The 21,401-nt window shown below is 37.4% G+C and overlaps 2 protein-coding genes and 1 long non-coding RNA gene across 3 annotated transcripts in view; 1 reads left to right on the forward strand and 2 right to left on the reverse strand.

Moving 5' to 3' along the window:
• Nucleotides 1-7,550, forward strand: part of LOC135271044 (uncharacterized) — a 59,144-nt gene extending 51,594 nt beyond the window's left edge. The window contains exons 2-3 of the long non-coding RNA XR_010339187.1: nt 5,004-5,098; nt 7,208-7,550. This is a non-coding gene — a long non-coding RNA (uncharacterized LOC135271044). The remainder of the gene's footprint in view (nt 1-5,003; nt 5,099-7,207) is intronic.
• SPIN4 (spindlin family member 4) lies at nt 2,546-6,707 on the reverse strand. The gene has a single exon (XM_064367715.1). The coding sequence runs from the start codon at nt 6,181-6,183 to the stop codon at nt 5,434-5,436; it is 750 nt and encodes a 249-aa protein (XP_064223785.1). The 5' UTR covers nt 6,184-6,707; the 3' UTR covers nt 2,546-5,433.
• LOC105723014 (uncharacterized) overlaps nt 6,795-21,401 on the reverse strand; it is a 164,216-nt gene continuing 149,609 nt past the window's right edge. The window contains exons 5-7 of the mRNA XM_012460887.3: nt 17,663-17,714; nt 8,449-8,499; nt 6,795-6,998 (exon numbers count right to left, since the gene is read on the reverse strand). The gene's annotated coding sequence lies outside the window, so the exon portion shown is untranslated. The remainder of the gene's footprint in view (nt 6,999-8,448; nt 8,500-17,662; nt 17,715-21,401) is intronic.

The following is a 21,401-nucleotide window of genomic DNA, read 5'->3' on the forward strand; positions in this document are numbered from 1 at the left end:
TATACATATAATTTGCTATGTTGGCACTATGAAATCATCAACTTAGAAACACTCTTGCTTGTGTAGCATAATGAAGATTAATATCAACTTCTATGAAATGAGCTCTCTTTTTGTCACCCGAATTAACAGCACATATGTACCCCTCTAACCCTTTAAATAACATTTATCACATTCTTTTTACTGTGTTCTACATGGTTGTATATCCATCTTTTGCTTCTGCTATTGCTTTAAAGGCTACTTTTTGTCTCTGCTATTGGTTTGAAGGCTACTGTATCAAAGACCACATGTTATTCATCTTGTTTTCCCAGCATGGACCCTAGAAAAATTTCTTACACATTTTATCAGAGGATCTTGGGTTATTAGTTCATGAATAAATGAATGATTAAATAAACAAGCACTAATCAAAGTAACCACAGCAGAAACCCTGATTTATGAGAAGCTTTTATGTTGCTTCCTTTTGCAGTCATCCAGATGTCTTTAAAAATGAACTTAAATATTTTATGGTATGAACACTTAACAAGAGAATGAAGGATGCATGTGGAAAATTTGTGAAGGAAAGAAAACATGGATTCCTTACATTTTCAAAAGTCCTGAATACAGTTCATACAGTTAAAAGTAAATCCAGGGCTAGGCACGGTTGCTCACACCTATAATACCAACACTTTGAGAGGCTGAGGCCGGTGGATCACTCTGGGCTCGAGTTCGAGACCAGCCTGGGCAACATGGTGAAACCTCATCTTTATAAAATATCAAAATTTAGGTGGGCATGGTGGCTCGTGCCTGTACTCCCAACTACTCAGGAGGCTGAACTGGGAGGACTGCTTGATCCTGGGAGGTCGAGGCTACAGTGACCTATGATCACCCACTGCACTTCAACCTAGGTGACACAGCAGGACCCTGTTTAAAAAAAAAAAAAGAAGAAATCCATACTTAGAATTAATTAGTTCAGTGGCATTTACAGATAGCAAACATTTTTCTCTTTAAAGAAAATATTTTGTCCAAAAACTAGACAATGTAGACATTTCACACTCCATTCACTTGTTTAAGCCTATTTAGATACAGACGAACATAGAGAAAAAGGACTATTTTACACCTATACTTAACTCATTTAGCCCTTATCCTTGTTTTTTTTTAAAACTGACTCTTAAAATATTGTCCATTCCAATACAGTAACTCTCTGATTTTTGCAGATAACTCATAATCCTGAAGGCCTTTGATTATTACATAGTCACTTTCCTTACAAAATTAATCAGCTACAATATTAATTCCCCCTCACAATGCACCTTAACATTAATTTCTAAAATTATTAGCTTAAAAATTTGTCTGAATTACTCCTGTAATCTTCCAGCCAGGATTCTTTGCTCTAGTCTCTGACATTTTTGCCACATCATTTCAGAACACACAGTGGAATTCTGAAGCTACGAAGGCTTGAATGTTCATTTTGATTTCATCTAGCTCACTTTTGTATCCGCAATCTCTAACAGTCAGAACTAGGGTCAAATCTTGCTCTGAATGACACGTTGTGGGACATCCCCAATTGCTATGAGACAATATAAAACCTAAGGGCCAGGGATGTAAGAATGGTGATGGCTGTCTTCCTTTCTCCTTTAGGATGTCTGCTCTAAGGCAGTAGTGATTTTGTCTAGATAGTTCACTATTCTATCTCCAAGCCCTGTCACCATGGGAACGATATAATGCATGGTTTAGGACTTAGGGTCTAGTGTGAGAACAGGAACTAGGAAGCAATCATATTTATCTATGTTTTTGTTATCATTGTCTAAGAAAGGAAGAGTTTTGTTTGATCTCCTGCTATGCCCCAAACACTTGAAACCATGGCAGGATTAGGGCTAGCCTCCCTCTGAGTGTCAGAATGTGGGATAACACCAAAATCACCGTAAGACAGCATAAAGCCCATGTCTTGCCTAAACGTTAGGGATGGGTGGTGGGTATATGCCTCCCATAACCAGGAAGCAAGCTCTGTGAGAACTGAGATTTTTGTCATTTTTATTTTAATTAAAATCTCAGGGCCTCAGTTATGGCCAAGTCTCTCTGAGTATCAGGAATGGTAAAGTGCCTAAACAGTAACTAGCATTCGAAGGTCAGTCCTATTGGTTGTGTTGTTACAATCTATTTTCCAATTGGAAAAACACAGATACTTACAACAAAACACAAAATAATCTCCACATGGTTTAAAGTTCATCATTCACAGGGAAATTTTAAAAACCACTTAAAAATCAATACTATTATCAGTTATGATGACATTTGTAGTAAATATATAATATATACACATATAAAATATGGGCAATAATCATATCAAATTAATTACAGTGTTTGCCTATTCAACGAATGGAAGTGGGATGGTACTGGGAAGAGATTTATTATGTGTAATGTTCTGATTGTTCAATAATATAAATCTCTGTGTAAATCAAATAGGCCAAAATGTTGACACTTGTTAATTTTGGGTGGAGGTGAGCAAATGTTTGTCATATCTTTCATGCTTTCCTATATTTTGATTTAATTTTGAAAAATAAATAAAATACAAAGATAATTGAAAACATCATTATAGCTGATGATTTTATTATAGTTTTCAGAATTAGACAGATCTAGGTAATATAAAGTATACAAAAGCGTAAAGCATCTGAATAGTACAATCAACAAGCAACAATCAGTACAATCAGCAATAAGAGAGAGACAACTTTTAACTTTGTATGTCGCAGAGAATGTATATACCTTTTTAATAAAAAGCTTGAATAAACCAATAACTATCGAAGAAATCACAAAGCTGATTAAAAATCTACCATCAAAAGTGTCATCAGGATTAGACTGTTTTACATTTTGTTCTAGCTAACTTTTAACAAACAAATAATCCTAACACTATTTAAACTATGCCACACCACAGGAAAAAAATTGAAAACTCACAAAATCGTATTTTTTTAAAGCTAGCACAACTTCAATAACAAAACTTGATAAAGATAGCATAAGAAAGACAAAGTACAATTTTACTTTGGAATGGAAATGTAATAATTCTATATTAAATTCTGGTAAATAAAATCCAGTAATGTAGCAAATGATTATTTCAGCATGACCAAGTAGCATTTATTCCAGAAATACAAGTTTGGCTCCACATTAAATACCTACCATTCTAATTCATTCCATCAACAAATTAAAGAGAAAACAAAAATCACACAATTTTATCAATAGATGCTGAAAAGACATTTTATAAAATCCAGGAGCCACTTCTAGTAATAACAATGTAAAACAGGAATAGCAGAAACTCTTAAACATGTTAATGACTATCTACTAATAATCAAAAGTAAATGTCATACTAATAGGGAATGCTATTCCCTATTAATATTTTGCATTCTTACATTTCCATGAAAATTAAGAACAAGATAGTCATGGCTGTCATCATCACTATTCAACATTGCTTTGGAAAATCCAGCTAATGTAATAGTAATCAGAATAAACATTAGAGGAAATAAAATTATCTATATTTGTAGATGAAGCAATTTCATATCTAGAAAACCCAAAATATATATTCTCAAAAATCCACTGTAATTCCAATAATTAAATAAGCTTATTAGATAGAAGATAAAAATACAAAAATCTATAGGCTGTCTATATTGCCAAAAATAGCAAGTTACAACTGAGGAGAAAAAATAATCAATTCACAATGTCAAAATACGAAATCAAACTGTAAAAATGCTTAGAAATAAATTCCATTAGTTATGGTAGACTTACGTGAAGAGTATTACAATAACAAGACCAAAAGATTTCAATGATGTACTAAAACTCTTAAGTGCTGAAGTTTAATATTATTAAAGAATTCTCTAAACAAAAATGCAGGATTTTAATATAATATAATTCTAATTGTGATGTCAGCCGTCATAATTAGAGTCGTATTAAAATCCTGCATTTCATTTTTTCACGTGAAAGAATGAATGTATAGGACAGATTATACAAAAGAAAAAAACAAAACTAATTAAGTGGGACTTGCTTTACCAGATTCTAAAGCCTACGGTGAAGCCACTATAATTAAATCATGATATTGGCCCATAAATTTGAAAATGGGTAATATTTTAAATAAATGTCACAATCAGGTATCCAATGTGAACAAAATGTTATAGCTGGATCCCCATCTTACACCATATACAAAAATAAATTTCAGATAGATCAAACATTAAAACGTTAAAAATAATAAAGTTATTAGAAGAAAACGTAGGTGAATATTTGGGTGACTTTCGGTGGGGGCATCCATGTGATAAAGAAAGGAAACAAAAATCTATAAAAGAGATAGTGATCCACCTAAAAAGTTTAAAAATTATAAAGGAAAAAATATCATCAGTAAAATCAAGATTAACAGTAAGATGAAAAACATCATAACACATTAGAGTTACAAATGATTAATATGCACTATGTAGTAAGAATTCCTACAAATTTATAATGAAAAACATCGACAGATACATGAGCAAAGGATAAGAACAGCCGAATCAGAGAAAAATCCAAATAGAAACAAGGATAACAACAACAACAACAAACCTCTTTGAAGTCAGATAAAAAGCAATTAAAGTAACCAGCAATACAATGTAATTTATAGCTTTTCATATTTTCAAGCATTGAAGAGTGCTGGAGAGGATGCTGGAATGAGCACTTTCATTTTGGATAGTAATCTTGTAACATTTCTGAAACATACGCCTACATAGCATTTCTGGGAATCCAACCTATAGAAATAAAAGCACCAGTACGTATTACAGCAGCGTTATTTTGAAAAAAAGGAAATAAAAGACGATCAATAATGAAATGTTTGAATGCCCCTTTGGCATATCAACATGTACTGTGTATTCAGCTGTTAGAGGAAGGGCGTGCAGGGGAGAGCAAGAGTGCAAGAGAGTGAGAGTGAGGGCCAGGGAGAGCCAGAGGAGCAAGAAAGACTGAAGCTACTGATGAGAAGAGATATCATCTACATGTCAAGAGAGAAAAGCATGTGGCTTGCCATTTTACAGAAACTATTAGAACATACTTTCTGTAAGAAGATGGGGAAAACAGGTATAAGGATATACTTCGCGTCCTCAACACTTGTTACCTGGGAAGAAACAAAGTAAAGAAAGGAAGTGGGAAGGAGAGGGAGTGGGTTTACACCATTAATTTTTCTTAATCAATTTTTGCATTGTTTCAATGGTTGCAAACACTTTTTAATTTTCTATTGGCACCCAAATTAAATGTTAAATTACAGAACTAGGCAATATCGAAAGTACCAGAGTACACTTGGGGCAAAATTGTGAAACTAGTCAAGGTAAGATTTGGAGGCACAATCAAATTTATCCACTTTCCTAAATTTCTGACACCTAACCTGTTCTCTACGTTCACAATTACGAGGACACAAAATAATTTACATATAAAAGTTCCACAACTTCTGTAAAGAGCACAAAGAATTTAGGGAGTTTTCACCAAACCATAGACATAAATGTGAATATCATCATCAAACTTAATGAAGTAGACAGATGGCTTTGCCACCACTTGATGTATAAAAATGCCAGTTCTCTTGGACCCATCATCTTTGGCATGCTCCACCTGCTTGCCCACGAGACTGTCGAGCACCTCTCCAGGCTCCCGTTCTGCTGTAGGGAAATAGTAGTTGGAATCTGGAATGATGCGTAGGTCACCATCTTTGTAGTCATCAAGCAGCGTGTACATATAGAGAACAGGATCTTTCTCATAGGTAATGTAAAACCAAGTATCCATCACAGGAGCTCGCGCCAGGACCATACCCTTCCATTCATCCTTTGTACCGTGCTCACCTTCAAACACATGACCCACTGCCTTGCCAATCAGGGAATCTGCTAGTCGTGAATCGATACGAGGAGTTGGCACTCTCTCAGGAAGGATCTCTAGCGCTAAAACTCTCTTATCGCGGTGCAGTTCTAGTCCATACACACTATCTTTGCCATCGTATTTAATGATATAGAGAGTGGGCTTCACGGAAACCTGCTCGAGCACAGTGCCCTTCCACTGCTCCACTGGCTCGTTGCCTTCCTTCCAGCCGTGTTGAATGCGGCAGCCCACGATGTTCCTACGAGTGAGGAAAGTGGGCTTGCGCCGTTGCTTCCTGTGGGTGTGCCTTTTCTTCATCAGGTATGCGGACACGCCATCTACCCCTATTGGAGGCACAGTCGGAGGAGACATAGCTCAGGGATTAAGAGGGCTTGGAGAAAGCTGCTGCCCTGGTCGATTAAACTGACAAAAAGTCAACACTATGCAATGTGATATATATTTTTTCGCGATCTCAAAGACCTAGTCTATGCTCCCTTCTCCAAGTGCAAGGCTCTCAACACGGTTTTGGCAGAAACGCTCGAACTCTAACCGTGAGCACTTGGACAACGTGTGCCTCTCCACAGCGCTTTCCTCTCTCGCCCTTAGAAGGGTTACTGCAGCAGTGGCGGCTGCCGCAAGAGATGGCGGGCTCGCGTGTGCTGTTCGTGCCTTGCGCCCTCCCCAACCCCGACCCCACGTCTCGGAATCGGCCACTTAGCTGTTGTGGATGCTGGTGCGGCTGCGGCACGGCGACAGAGGAGACGACGGGGAAGACAGACAAGGCGTAAGAGGGATGGCTGAAGCGGCAAAGGCGGAGGCGGCGGCACGTCTCTGAGGAGTCCGCGCGGCCTGGGCTTCACTGCGCTAGTTGGCTTGGCTTCACTCCGTCGACTGGGTTTTTGCCGCCCTGGGAACCCGCCCCCTCCGAGCCCGCCTGCTCCTCGGCTCCGCCCCCGGCCATCCCGCCTTCCGCTCCGCGGGCTGCAGCCTGGCTGGTCAGCGCGCGTGCCCGCGTTCAGTTTGTATTGACACACGCGCTCTCTCATTTCCTCCTCCGCCCCTCGACCGTTTTCCTCAAACCCTAGCCAGACAGGCCGACTCCCCTCCTCCTCCTTTCTGGCGGTCTGCTGCCCGCCAGCCTCCTACACAGTGGCTCCATCTGCTTTCTGTCTTCCAGGAATTCCTCACTTAATAAAAAAAAAAAAAAAAAAAGAAAGTAAGACACACGCACACACAGAGTTTGTGCATACAAATGATCTTCTTTCAGTTTAAGATATTTAAGATGAGAATAAAAAGCCTGTATAAAATTCACAGTCCACCATCTTAATCCAAAATCTTTTATATTTTCTACCTGATCATTTCTGGTAATTATATTTTTAAATTTTTTTTTTGTCAGAATGTAAATGTCATGTACTGACATTGTGGAGATCTGCTAAAATTCAGTGAAATGAAAGATAAAACTACCATTAATTTTGCCATCCAGACTGCACCAAAATGTCAACAGTGCTGCTTTTTCTCCTGTTAATAAACCTGTGCTTATATTTTATAAAATTGCAAGCATATTTTATACTTTTATAACATGTTTTTCATGTATATCATGAACATTTTCCAAATTTATTAAGTACGCTGAAAACATGTTTTATAATGGTTCCATAGTATTCCTTTGTAATATTCCTTTTGTTGATCCACTATCCTACATGATCTATAACATAAGAATAAATAAAAGGATTTTACCTTCATATATGGATTTATTTATAGTCTAAACCGTTTTTTCAAAGAATATTTAATAACCCGGAGATCTGCACATAGATGAGAACAATGTTTGAAAAAGTAAAATATTGAAATAATATTGTGACCTTAATTTTGTAGAGAAAGAATTTTTTGTGTATATATTTGCTGTTTTTCTGATTATAAAAGTACTGCATGCTTATATTGAAAACCTGAATGGAAAGAAAGTGTCCATAATTTCACTTACATTAAGTCACAGAGCTGCTATGAGGATTAAATAAGAATGTCTGTAAAACTTTTAACACTATATCCCACTTACAAGAAGACATTAAAATCCAGAAGAGTCTAGGGTTCTCAATCTCATTCCTTCACTCTTCGCTGGTGAAAAGAGAAGGCATTATATAATCATGAGTAAAAAAGAGAATTAATTCACCTGGAAACAAACAAAATCAGGGGCAAAAGCTGCAAGGTGTCAATACTGGTTGCCTCAACATTTCATTAACTTCCAAGTCAGTGACAGAGAGACCAAGTCCTCATAATGTTTAATAGCTGGTCACACAGAATGTGTAAGGATCCTTCAATTCACCATGTTTCCCAGGCCAAGGACTTCAGAGATGGAATAATTCTTTAATGCTGTCTCACAAGAAAGTAATTCTAAGGAAGAAGGTAAGCTACATGTATGAACAGTTATTTCCAAACTCTTTAGAATGACATCGTGGTGTATATATATTCACACATACACACAAGCTACATGTTCATACTCAAAGTCAGAAGGTGAGTATGTGTAAATGTCATGCCATTATGTTCCACAAATAATGTCTTCCAAATAATACCCCAGAGCAAGATGCACCAACCTCTTTTTGCTTAGAAGAGCAGTTGACATGTGAAAGAATAAAATAGTATCCTCACCTTTGGTTACAGCCTTCAAGGGAATTCCTTCTTATAACCCCACAAAGTGGCCTGAAGAGACAAAAAAAATTCTAATACTATTTCTTCTCCAAAATTATGATGCTAATGTTCAGACCATCCACTAACATATAGATTTAAAAAGCCTTATCATGCTGACATAATGTTTACTTTGTGTGACTCCCACTAGACAACAAACTTATTCAAGAATGGACTTTTATCTTGCATCTCAAATACCTTACACAGAATAGGTACTCAATAAACGTTTGTTAAATGAATAAATAATGGCTTTCAGCTGCCCTGCCCCAATGCAAAGAAATCTTCTCAAATAAAACAAGTAGTCTTACGCAAGTTTTTGAAGACTATAGTTCTGGCAACTCAGACTCTCCCACAGCAATTTTATCCATTTAAAACTCCTGACCCTGTGAATACACATGCCCATAAGTCTGAAAATGCTTAGGAGAAAACGTTAAAGCAAGGAGGAGCAAGCTTTCATCAACCTACATATATGGATAGCAATAAAACTTACCTCAAAGTGTAAGTGTGAGGATTGCATTAGATAAATACATACTAAATCTCTTAGCACATGAACTGGTACATCGTAAGGATTCAGTAGTCTCCTAACTAGTCATTTCCTAAAACAAGTTATTTTGTCATATTACATCTTTTTACAAACCACCTGGTTCATACCCCATCTCTAAACCTTTCCTCTATTTTATACACAAACCTTTTCGTCAGGGCTTAAGTGTGAATCAAGGAGAACTATGGCATGATTTGTTCCTTATATCTAATTTCAGAGCAGTATTTCAAATACTGGAAGCTTCTGGAAGACTGGCTTCTTAATAAATAAACATTATTGAAAATTAATTTAGAATACTTAGTGTTAATTTGTAATTGGAGGGGTGGTGGAGTTAGGTATAACTATTGTTATTTCCAGTATGCACAAAAGATTATAATGCATGCTATAAAAGAGGTACAACTGAAGCACTAGGGGACTAAAAGGAGGTAGTGATTTGTTATGGCTGGGGAGATCAATGAAGACTACTTGAATGTTTAACAACAAAAGAAGATATTCAGAGGGTGAGAGAATAGTGAGGTCTTTTCAAAGAGCTCAAGGAAATACACAGAAGGATGCATGGTTATAGGACATCTGACAAACTAGTCAGGAGTTTGTGACAAGAGCACAGAGTTCATTGTGTAGTCTGAGGTGTGGAACAAAGTCAAAAACCTCAAAGGTGACAACTAATATTTCATCCACTGTTGGTGGAAGTAGCTGACATTCCAATTCCCCTGACGGTATAGTGTCGGCAATACCAAGTAGAGAGCTGATCTTCTATGCTTCATCTGACAGAAGTAGGCAGTGTTTTTATTCCCCTGGAAGATAAATATTGATGATGCTGAATACAGAGCTCATCGATTACCCCCCTGGCAGAAGTAAGTGGTGCTCTGATTCCCTTGCCAGGATAGCATCAGCAAGGTCTAACAGTAAATTGCTCCACCACATTTATCTAGTAGTGCAAGTAATTGTTATGATACACCCTCATCCACACTCCCCCATATAAACCTGACAGCAATGAGATTCAATACAGTAGAACACGGAAGGACTAGTCAGCTCTCTGGTTTCCTATACCCCTAATGTCAGTGAAAATCAGTGAGTAGCTGAGCTTCTATCCTCATCCACAGTCAGTGAGACAGAACGAAGGGAAACATGATGGGAGAAGATGGTCTCAACTTTCCCTAAACTCTTTGTGTCAATGGGGCACAGAGTTCAGATGAGCCTCCACTCCCACTTTGGGGTAATAAGATGGTATGAGCCAGTAACACATTTTTACCATGAAGGTATCAGCAAATTTGGGATGGTAGCTAAACTTCCATACTGCCCATGTGCAATGAGGCATTGTGAGTTAGTGCTACACTTTTTCAAAGGTTGTGTCAGGGGAACCTAACAGAAGAAGCTGAACATACATAGAAAAGCAGCTCTTCAGCCACAAAACAATAGGGGGGCTCTCTAGCAAATAAAAATATTACAGAGAACACAGAGTCCCATGATATAAAATTAAAAAGTGACTAAGATGCAATGAAAAATCATACAAGGAACAAAGGAAATCACAACTTAAAAGATACAAGACAATTAACTGATGCCCAAAACTGAGATAAAAATTGATGTTGGAAATAGCTGAAATAAATTGTAAAGCAGCCACTATAAAAAAATAATGATTCAATAAACCCAGGCATTGATGAATGCCTTAAGTATCAAGAGCATTCAGGGATATATAATCTCACCAAACTAACTGAAGAAGATGCCAGTAACCAACCCTGGAAAGATGGATTTGTGTGACCTTTCAGAGAGATAATTCAAAATAACTGTTTTAAAGGAGCTCAGTGAACTTCACGGAGAAGCAATTAAGAAATTTATGGGAGAGTGATCCAAGATGGCTGATTAGGAGGAAGTCGGGATCGCAGCTCCGAGAGAAGGTGCAGAGGGTGAGTGGATGCCGCATATCCATACGGATGTTTACTGCCCACAGATCAGGAGATTCACAGAAGGAGGAGCCCCACAGGTCGCCAGCGCCACTGGTTTGAGTGGCGCAGCCGCTCGGCCTATGCCCTGGGGTGGGGGGCGGAGCCTCCTTGTACAGAGTAAGAGAGACTGAGTCCCCTCTGAGCCAGCAAGGGGAGCTGAAGCAGGGATTCAAGCCAGGAGACTCCTGGGCAAGGGCACGCCACGAATCTCAGAGCTGCTGCTTCGGGTGATGCAGTGGCTCACAGGGCAGCGGATTTTTACTGCTCACAGACCAGGAGATTCACAGGTGGAGGAGCCCCACGGGTTGCCAGCGCCGCTGGTTGGACAGGCACAGCTGCTTGGCCTGCACCTGAGGCAGGGAGCAGCAGCTCCTTGTGCAGAGTGAGCGAGACTGGATCCCCTCTGGGCCAGCAAGGGGAGCTGAGGCATGGAGTCAAGCCAAGAGATTCTCGGGCAAAGAGGGTGCCACAGGAAACACGGCTGAACCCGGACGGTCCAGCTTTGTGGAGGAGGGGCGTCCCCCACTGGGAAACACCCTGCAGTTCCCAGGGTAATCTGCTGTAACCAAGACAACCCGCCACTACAGAAACTCTGTCACTACAGGGGTGGGCCAGCATAGCGGAAGCAGTTCTAACTACACCCATATAAACAGGACTGCAGGAAAGCTCACATGGAAGAAAGGCGGAGCCCACAGCAGCCCAACGAAGCCTCTGCAGGCTGAGTATGACTAAGCTGCCACCTTGTGGGCAGGGAAAACGGTTGCAACAGCGGAAAATCATAAAGCCCTAACTCCCTGGGACAGAACACCTAGGGGGAAGAAAAGAGGGTTTATGAGTTCAGCTACTGCAGACTTAAAATTACCAAAATCAGAAAGACAGCAACTACAAAGTCGATAGGTGGATAAATCCACAAAGATGGGAAGAAACCAGCGCAAAAACGATGAAAACACCCAAAACAAGAACACCTCTCCTCCTACAAGGGAGCACAACTCCTCACCAGCAAGGGAAGAAGACTGGATGGAGAATGAGTGTGATGAAATGACAGAATCAGCTTTCAGAAAGTGGATAATAAGAAACTTCTGTGAGCTAAAAGAACATGTTCTAACCCAATGCAAAGAAACTAAGAACCTTGAAAAAAGACTTGACGAAATGTTAATGAGAATGGACAACTTAGAGAGGAATATGAGCGAATTGATGGAGTTGAAAAACACAACACGAGAACTTCGTGAAGCATGCACAAGTTTCAACAGCCGAATTGACCAAGCAGAAGAAAGGATATCAGAGGTAGAAGATCAACTCAATGAAATAAAACGAGAAGGCAAGATTAGAGAAAACAGGGTAAAAAGGAATGAACAGAGTCAACAAGAAATATGGGACTATGTGAAAAGACCTAATCTACATTTGATAGGTGTACCTGAATGTGAAGAAGAGAATGAATCCAAGCTGGAAAATACTCTTCAGGATATTATCCAGGAAAACTTCTCCAACCTAGCAAGGCAGGCCAATATTCAAGTCCAGGAAATACAGAGAACACCACAAAGATATTTCTCAAGAAGAGCAACCCCAAGGCACATAATCATCAGTTTCACCAAGGTTGAAATGAAGGAGAAAATGCTAAGGGCAGCCAGAGAGAAACGTCAGGTTACCCACAAAGGAAAGCCCATCAGACTCACAGCAGAGCTCTCAGCAGAAATCCTACAGGCCAGAAGAGACTGGGGGCCGATATTCAACATCCTTAAAGAAAAGAACTTTCAACTCAGAATTTCATATCCAGCCAAACTAAGCTTCATAAGTGAAGAAAAAATAAAATCCTTTGTGAACAAGCAAGTACTCAGAGATTTCATCACCACCAGACCAGCTTTACAAGAGCTCCTGAAGGAGGCACTACACATAGAAAAGAACAACCAGTACCAGCCACTCCAAAAATGCACGAAATGGTAAAGAGCATCAACACAAAGAAGAATCTTCATCAACCAATGGGAAAAACAGCCAGTTAGCATCAAAATGACAGGATCAAATTCACACATAACAATATTAACCCTAAATGTAAACGGACTAAATGCCCCAATCAAAAGACACAGACTGGCAAATTGGATAAAAAGCCAAAACCCATCAGTATGCTGTATCCAGGAAACCCATCTCACATGCAAGGATACACAAAGGCTCAAAATAAAGGGATGGAGGAAGATTTACCAAGCAAATGGAGAGCAAAAAAAAAGCAGGAGTTGCAATTCTCATCTCTGATAAAATAGATTTTAAAGCAACAAAGATCAAAAGAGACAAAGAAGGACATTACATAATGGTAAAAGGATCAATGCAACAAGAAGAGCTAACGATCCTAAATACATATGCACCTAACACAGGAGCACCCAGATACATAAGACAAGTTCTTAAAGACTTACAAAGAGACCTAGACTCCCACACAATAATAGTGGGAGACTTCAACACACCAATGTCAATATTAGAGAGATCAACGAGACAGAAAACTAACAAGGATATCCAGGACTTGAACTTGGACCTGGACCAAGCAAACCTAATAGACATTTACAGAACTCTCCAGCCCAAATCCACAGAATATACATTCTTCTCAGCACCACATCACACCTACTCTAAAATTGACCACATAATTGGAAGTAAATCACTCCTCAGCAAATGCAAAAAACGGAAAACATAACAAACAGTCTCTCAGACCACAGTGCAATCAAGTTAGAACTCAGAATTCAGAAGCCAACCCAGAATCGCACAGCCTCATGGAAATTGAACAACTTTCTCCTGAATGTTGACTGGATAAACACTGAAATGAAAGCAGAAATAAAGATGTTCTTCGAAACCAACGAGAATGAAGACACCACATACCAGAATCTCTGCGACACATTTAAAACAGTCTCTAGAGGAAAATATATAGCAATAAGTGCCCACATGAGAAGAAAGGAGAGAACTAAAACTGACACCCTATCATCAAAATTGAAAGAGCTAGAGGAGCAAGATCAAAAAAACTCAAAACCTAGCAGAAGACAAGAAATAACTAAGATCAAAGCAGAATTGAAGGAGATAGAGAGACGAAAAACCCTTCAAAAAATCAATAAATCCAGGAGCTGGTTTTTTGAAAAGATCAACAAAATACACAGACCACTAGCCAGACTAATAAAAAAGAAAAGAGAGAATAACCAAATAAATGCAATCAAAAATGATAAAGGGGATATCACCACAGATTCCACAGAAATTCAAACCATCATCAGAGATTATTACAAACAACTCTATGCACATAAACTAGAAAAACTGGAAGAAATGGATAAATTCCTGGACACTTGCATCCTCCCAAGCCTAAACCAGGAAGAAGTCGAAACCCTGAATAGACCAATATCAAGGTCTGAAGTTGAGGCAGCAATAAGAGCCTACCACCCAAAAAAAGCCCAGGTCCCGATGGGTTCACAGCCGAATTCTACCAGACATACAAAGAGGAACTGGTACCATTCCTACTGAAACTATTCCAAATAATCCAAAAAGAAGGAATCCTTCCAAAATCATTTTATGAGACCAACATCATCCTAATACCAAAACCCAGCAGATACTCAACAAGAAAAGAAAACTACAGGCCAATATCCATGATGAACATAGATGCAAAAATCTTCAATAAAATACTGGCAAGCTGATTGCAACAGCACATCAAAAAGCTTATCCACCATGATCAAGTAGTATTCAACCTGGGGATGCAAGGCTGGTTCAATATATGCAAGTCTATAAATGTAATCCACCACATAAACAGAACCAAAGACAAAAACCACATGATTATCTCAATTGATACAGAGAAGGCCTTCGACAAAATTCAACAGTCCTTTATGCTAAAAACTCTCAATAAACTAGGTATCGACGGAACGTACCTAAAAATAATAAAAGCTATTCATGAGAAACCGACAGCCAATATCATACTGAATGGGCAAAAACTGGAAGCATTCCCTTTGAAATCTGGCACTAAAAAAGGATGCCCTCTCTCACCACTCCTATTCAATATAGTACTGGAAGTTCTAGCCAGAGCAATCAGACAAGAAAAAGAAATAAAGGGTATTCAATTAGGAAAGGAGGAAGTCAAATTGTCTCTATTTGCAGATGACATGATTGTATATGTAGAAGACCCTATCACCTCAGCCCAAAATCTCCTGCAACTGATAAACAACTTCAGCAAAGTCTCAGGATACAAAATCAATGTGCAAAAATCACAAGCATTCCTATACACCAATAACAGACTTAAAGAGAGCCAAATCAAGAACGAACTGCCATTCACAATTGCCACAAAGTGAATAAAATACCTAGGAATACAACTAACAAGGAACGTAAAGGACCTCTTCAAGGAGAACTACAAATCGATTCAATGCTATCCCCATCAAGCTACCAATGACCTTCTTCACAGAACTGGAAAAAACCATCTTAAACTTTATATGGAACCAAAAGAGAGCCCGCATAGCCAAGTCAATTCTAAGCAAAAGGAACAAAGCGGGAGGCATCACACTACCGGACATCAAACTATACCACAAGGCTACAGTAATCAAAACAGCATGGTACTGGTACCAAAACAGAGATATAGACCAATGGAACAGAACAGAGGCATCGGAGGTGACACAGCGTATTTACAACCACCCAATCTTTGACAAACCTGATAAAAACAAGCAATGGGGAAAGGATCCCCTTTTGAATAAGTGGTGTTGGGAAAACAGGCTAGCCATATGCAGAATACAGAAACTCGACCCCTTCCTGACACCTTACACTAAAATTGACTCCAGATGGATTAAAGACTTAAACATAAGACCTAACACCATAAAAACCCTAGAAGGAAACCTAGGCAAAACCATTCAGGACATAGGCGTAGGCAAGGACTTTATGACCAAAACACCAAAAGCATTGGCAACAAAAGCCAAAATAGACAAATGGGACCTAATCAAACTCCACAGCTTCTGCACGGCAAAAGAAACACTCATCAGAGTGAATCGGCAACCAACAGAATGGGAAAAAAATTTTGCAGCCTACCCATCTGACAAAGGGCTGATATCCAGAATTTACAAATAACTAAAACAGATTTACAAGAAAAAAACAAACAAGCCCATTCAAAAATGGGTGAAGGATATGAACAGATACTTTACAAAAGAAGACATACATGAGACCAACAAACATATGAAAAATGCTCATCATCACTGGTCTTTAGAGAAATGCAAATCAAAAGTTCATTGAGATACCATCTCACGCCAGTTAGAATGGCAATCATTAAAAAATCTGGAGACAACAGATGCTGGAGAGGATGTGGAGAAATAGGAACACTTTTACACTGTTGGTGGGAGTGTAAATTAGTTCAACTATTGTGGAAGACAGTGTGGCGATTCCTCAAGGACCTAGAAATAGAAATTCCATTTGACTCAGCAATCCCATTACTGGGTATGTATCCAAAGTATTATCAATCGTTCTACTATAAGGACACATGCACACGAATGTTCATTGCACCACAGTTTACAAAAGCAAAGACCTGGAACCAACCTAAATGCCCATCGATGATAGACTTGACAGGGAAGATGTGGCACATATACACCATGGAATATTATGCAGCCATCAAAAACGATGAGTTCGTGTCCTTTGTAGGAACATGGATGAACCTGGAAACCATCATTCTCAGCAAACTGACACAAGAACAGAAAATCAAACACCGCATCTTCTCACTCATAGGTGGGTGTTGAATAATGAGAACACATGGACACAGGGAGGGGAGCATCACACACTTGGGTCTGTCGGGGGAAACTAGTGGTGGGACAGCGTGGGGTGGGGAGTTGGGCAGAGATAGCATGGGGAGAAATGCCAGATATAGGTGAAGGGGAGGAAGGCAGCAAATCACGCTGCCATGTATGTACCTATGCAACAATCTTGCATGTTCTACACATGTACTCCAAATCCTAAAATGCAAAAAATAAAATAAAATAAAATAAAATAAAATAAATCTCAAAGTTTTATCCTGACATTTAGTAAATATAACCTCTCTCCTACCCTTCATACCTATTTGGAAATAATTCACTTTAATTTATCTTTCTCAGTATTCTCAATATATATGCTATTTAGAAAAATTTGAATATAAGGCTTAACTGATTTATTAGCTAGCAGCTAAACTTTGGTTGTCCTAATAACACTTACAAATTTAAATTTGCACTGTAACAACTCAAGTAGATTGCCAAGAAAGCCCTTATAAACAGTTTGTTTCTCTGAGGAAATATAAATTAGCCAGGCAGAAATTTTAGAGATGAAGTTTCATTGAGTCCTAACTTTATACTTCATGAAAGATGTATCATGGTACTTGAAATGTTTTGAAATCTTAGCATTTCACATTTATTAAAATTTAAATACAATTTCTAAAATATTATTCAAACTACAAATGGATTTTACTTTTCAATTATTCACTCTTTTACTTTTTTTAAATGTGAATCCTGTACTACTAATGTGAAAAGTTGAGAGGCACCTAGATATCTAATGCCTGGGTTTTCTATATTATCTATACTATAAAATTTTTGTTTTTTTACAAGAGATTATTTTCTAAAGATCTTTCCAAAAATTATTGTACATAGAGTTGTTTCAGATATAGTTAAAATAATTCATATGTACAGTTTCAAGTTTTTACAATTTGAGAAATCATCACCGTCAGAAGAGTAAAGATATACATCACCTCCAAAAGATTCCTCATAGCCCTTTGCAATCCCTCTCTCCAGCCTTGCTCCCTAAGAAAAAAGGAATATACTTCATGTTATTATAGATTAGTTTGAATTTTCTAGAGGTTTATATTAATGGAATTAAATAATATGTACTCTTTATTTTCAGGCTTCATTCATTCGGGATAGTTTTTATGTTCATCCACATTATTGGCAAGTTATTTCTCTTTATGGCTGAGTATTAGTCCATCCTATGAGTATTCCACAATTTGTTTATCTATTCATCTCTTGATAGACAATTAAATTATTTCTAGTTTTTGGCTTTTACATGCAAAAGTGCTGTGAATATTCATGTACATGTATTCTTATGGACTGACATTTCATTTTTCCTTAGGTAACTATCTAGGAGTAGAAGAGCTGGATCAGAGGTTAACTATATGTATAAATTTATAAGAAATTGTGAAACTGTCAGAGGTGTGTGAACCAGAATGACTCCATCTTGAATAGGGGCTGGGTGAAATAAGGCTGAGACCTACTGGGCTGCATTCCCAAGAGGTGAGACATTCTAATCACAGGATGAGATAGGAGGTCAGCACAAGATACAGGTCACAAGGACCATGTTGATATAACAGGTTGTGGTAAAGAAGCTGACCAAAACTCATGAAAATCAAAAAAAAGGACGAAAGTCTGGTCATCTTCACTGCTCATTATATGCTAATTATAATGCATTAGCATGCTAAAAGACACTTCCACCAGCACCATGACAGTTTACTGATGTCCTGGGAACACCAGGAAGTTACCCTGTATGATCTAAAAGGGAAAGGAACCCTCAATTCCAGTAATTGCTCACACTTTTCTTAGAAAACTCATGAATAATCCACCCGTTATTTAGCATATAATAAAGAAATAGCTGTAAGTATACTCAGTTGAGCAACCCATGCTGCTGCTCCACCTATGCAGTAACCATTCTTTCATTCCTTTGTTTTCTTAATAAACTTGCTTTCACTTTATAGACTCACCCTGAATTATTTGTTGTGCAAGGTCCAAGAGGCTTCTTTTGGGATCAGGATCAGGACCTGTTTCTGGTAACAAAACTATTTTCCAAAAGGGTTGTATCATTTTATATTCCGACAGACAATAATTTAGAGTTCACTTTTCTGCACACATCTTTAACAACATTTGGTATGTATGGTCAGTTTTTTTCAATGTTAGCTATTCTAGTAAGTTTGCAGTGTTATGTCATTGCAATTAATTTGCATTTTCACCATGCATAATGATGGTTTTTTTTAGGTGTTTGTTTGCCATTTCTGTGTATTTTTAGGTAACTTATTCAAATATTTTGCTGGCTTTTTATTAGGTTATTTGTTTTCTTATTGTTGTATGTATTCTAGATACAAGACCTTCATCAATTATATAATTTTCAAAGATCTTTTCTTAGTCTGTGGCTTTTCTTTTAATTTTCTTAATAGTGTCTTTCAAAAAACAACACTTTTAAATTCTGATAAAGTCAAATGTATTAATTTTTGTTTTATATATTTTATTTTTTATGTGGAATTAAAAATCTTTTTGTAACTCAAGGTTGCAAAGATTTTTGTTTTCTTCTAAAGTTTTCTAGTTTTAGGATTTACATTTAAATCTGTAGTCTGTTTTAGAAGAATTTTGGTATATGGTGTGAGAGTGGATCAAAGTTTACAATATTTGCAAATGACAGGATCACATTTCCTTTTTATGGATTAATAGTACTCCATAAGACCTAATATCTATAAGACCTACTATCTGATAGTACAACAGGGTGACTATAGTCAATAATAATTTAATTGTACATTTTAAATAACTGTAACAATATAATTGGATTGTTTGTAACACAAAGAATAAATGCTTGAGGGATTGATACCTCAGTTTCCATGATGTGAATACTATATATTGCATGCTTGTATCAAAATAACTCATGTACTCCATATATATATATATATATATACTACTCAGTACCCTCAAAATTAAAATTTTAAGTTTATAATATTTACATAGAGATATCCAATTACTCCATCCTCATTTGTTTACAAAACTATGTTTCCTCCATTCGATGGTTAATTGATTTTAAACCTTTGTAAAAGTCAGTTGTCTCTATAGGAGTGGGTTCATTTCTAGACTATTTTTTTGTTCCATGGATCTATTTCTCTGTAATTAGGCTAAAACCATAATGTTTTGAAAACCATAGTTTTATAACAATTATTGAAATTAAGTAGATTTTGCTCTCCAACTTTGCTTTTTTTCAAAATTTATTCAATTATCATAGGGGCTTTACATTTCCATATAAATTGTATAATCAGTTTGTCGATTTCTGTAAAAACATGTTAGAAATTTAACTTGGATTGCATTGAAGTTATACATAAATTTAAAAAGAAATTAATCTTAACAGTATTAAAACATCTGACTAGTTAACAAAATGTATTTCTCAATTTATTTAGGTCTTATTTTTTTTCTTTATCATGTTTCAGTAGTTTTGTTTGTTTGTTTGTTTGTTTGTTTGTTTGTTTGTTTGTTTTAGACAGAGCCTCACTCTGTCACCCAGAAGTGCAGTGGCCTCACTGCTACTTCTGCCTCCTGGGTTCAAGTGATTCTCCTACTTCATCTTACCAAGAAGCTGGGTTTATAGGCACTCACCACCACGCCTGGCTGGTTTCTGTATCTTTAGTAGAGACAAGAGTTTCACTATATTGATCAGGCAGGTCTCAAACTCCTGACCTGTGATCCACCCACCTCGGCCTCCCAAAGTGCTGGGATTACAGGCGTGAGACACTGCGTCCAGCCGGTTCAGTAGTTTTAAATGTATATGTCTCTCACGTATTTTGTCAGTTACTTTTAAGTGTTTTATATTTTTGATTCCACTATGAACAGTAATTTTTAAAATTTCAGTTAGTATACTCAAATACAGTTTAATGTATATCAATCAATCTTGCACCCTGCAACTTTGCTAAACACATAAATTAGTATATTCCATTAGATTTTTAAAATATATGATCATGTTGTCTGAGAAAAAAAGTTTTACTTCTTTCTTCTAAATATAGGTGCCCTTTATTTATGTGTCTTGTTACATGCCACTGCTCAGAATTTCTAATTTAATGCTGAATTGAAGGGAAGAGCAAAATATCATTGCATTCAATTTGCTAATTTTTTTATAATTTTATATTAGTGTTCTTATGGGGTATCTATCTGTATTTTTTTTTAGCTTTTTTTTTCTTATAATGCCTCTGGCTAATTTTGGTGTCAGGGTTGAGGAAATAAGATAACTTCTATCTGAGGAATGCAAATTCTTTTAGTTAACAGGTCCAGAGAGACATAAAAATGTAACTGAAATCATGTTTTACTTTCCCCTTGAAACTGCGTATTCACTACTTGAAAGTGCGTGCTACTGTCACAAGTAGCTATAAATTCACCTAGGACATTGTAACCCACACTCTATAGTTTAGCAATGTATAGCCAATTACTAATCAGTGTTATCTCTGTAACCACTGAGAATTCCTGAAAAACAATATCAGCCTATTCCCTGTCACCCATTTTTTGTCTTTAAAAAGTCAAGTGTTACTGCTGTTAATCAGAGTGCATATTCGGCAACTTTAATCTATGCTCCAGGGTTGAAATGTTCAAGTTTGGCCCAAATAAACTCTCTCCTTATTTTAATTTTTCTCCAGCTTCTTCCCTTTAGGTTGACAGGGTGATGTTCTTCTCATAAAATGGTTGGAGAAGTACTTCCTC

This window comes from Aotus nancymaae, unplaced genomic scaffold (assembly GCF_030222135.1).
Source record: "Aotus nancymaae isolate 86718 unplaced genomic scaffold, 86718_ANA_hifiasm-v0.15.2.pri h1tg000073l, whole genome shotgun sequence".
NCBI classification, from domain to species: domain Eukaryota; kingdom Metazoa; phylum Chordata; class Mammalia; order Primates; family Aotidae; genus Aotus; species Aotus nancymaae.

What these genes read in the sequence shown, in the direction of transcription:
- SPIN4 (XM_064367715.1), bottom strand. Translation starts at nt 6,183, where the DNA reads ATGTCTCCTCCGACTGTGCCTCCAATAGGGGTAGATGGCGTGTCCGCA.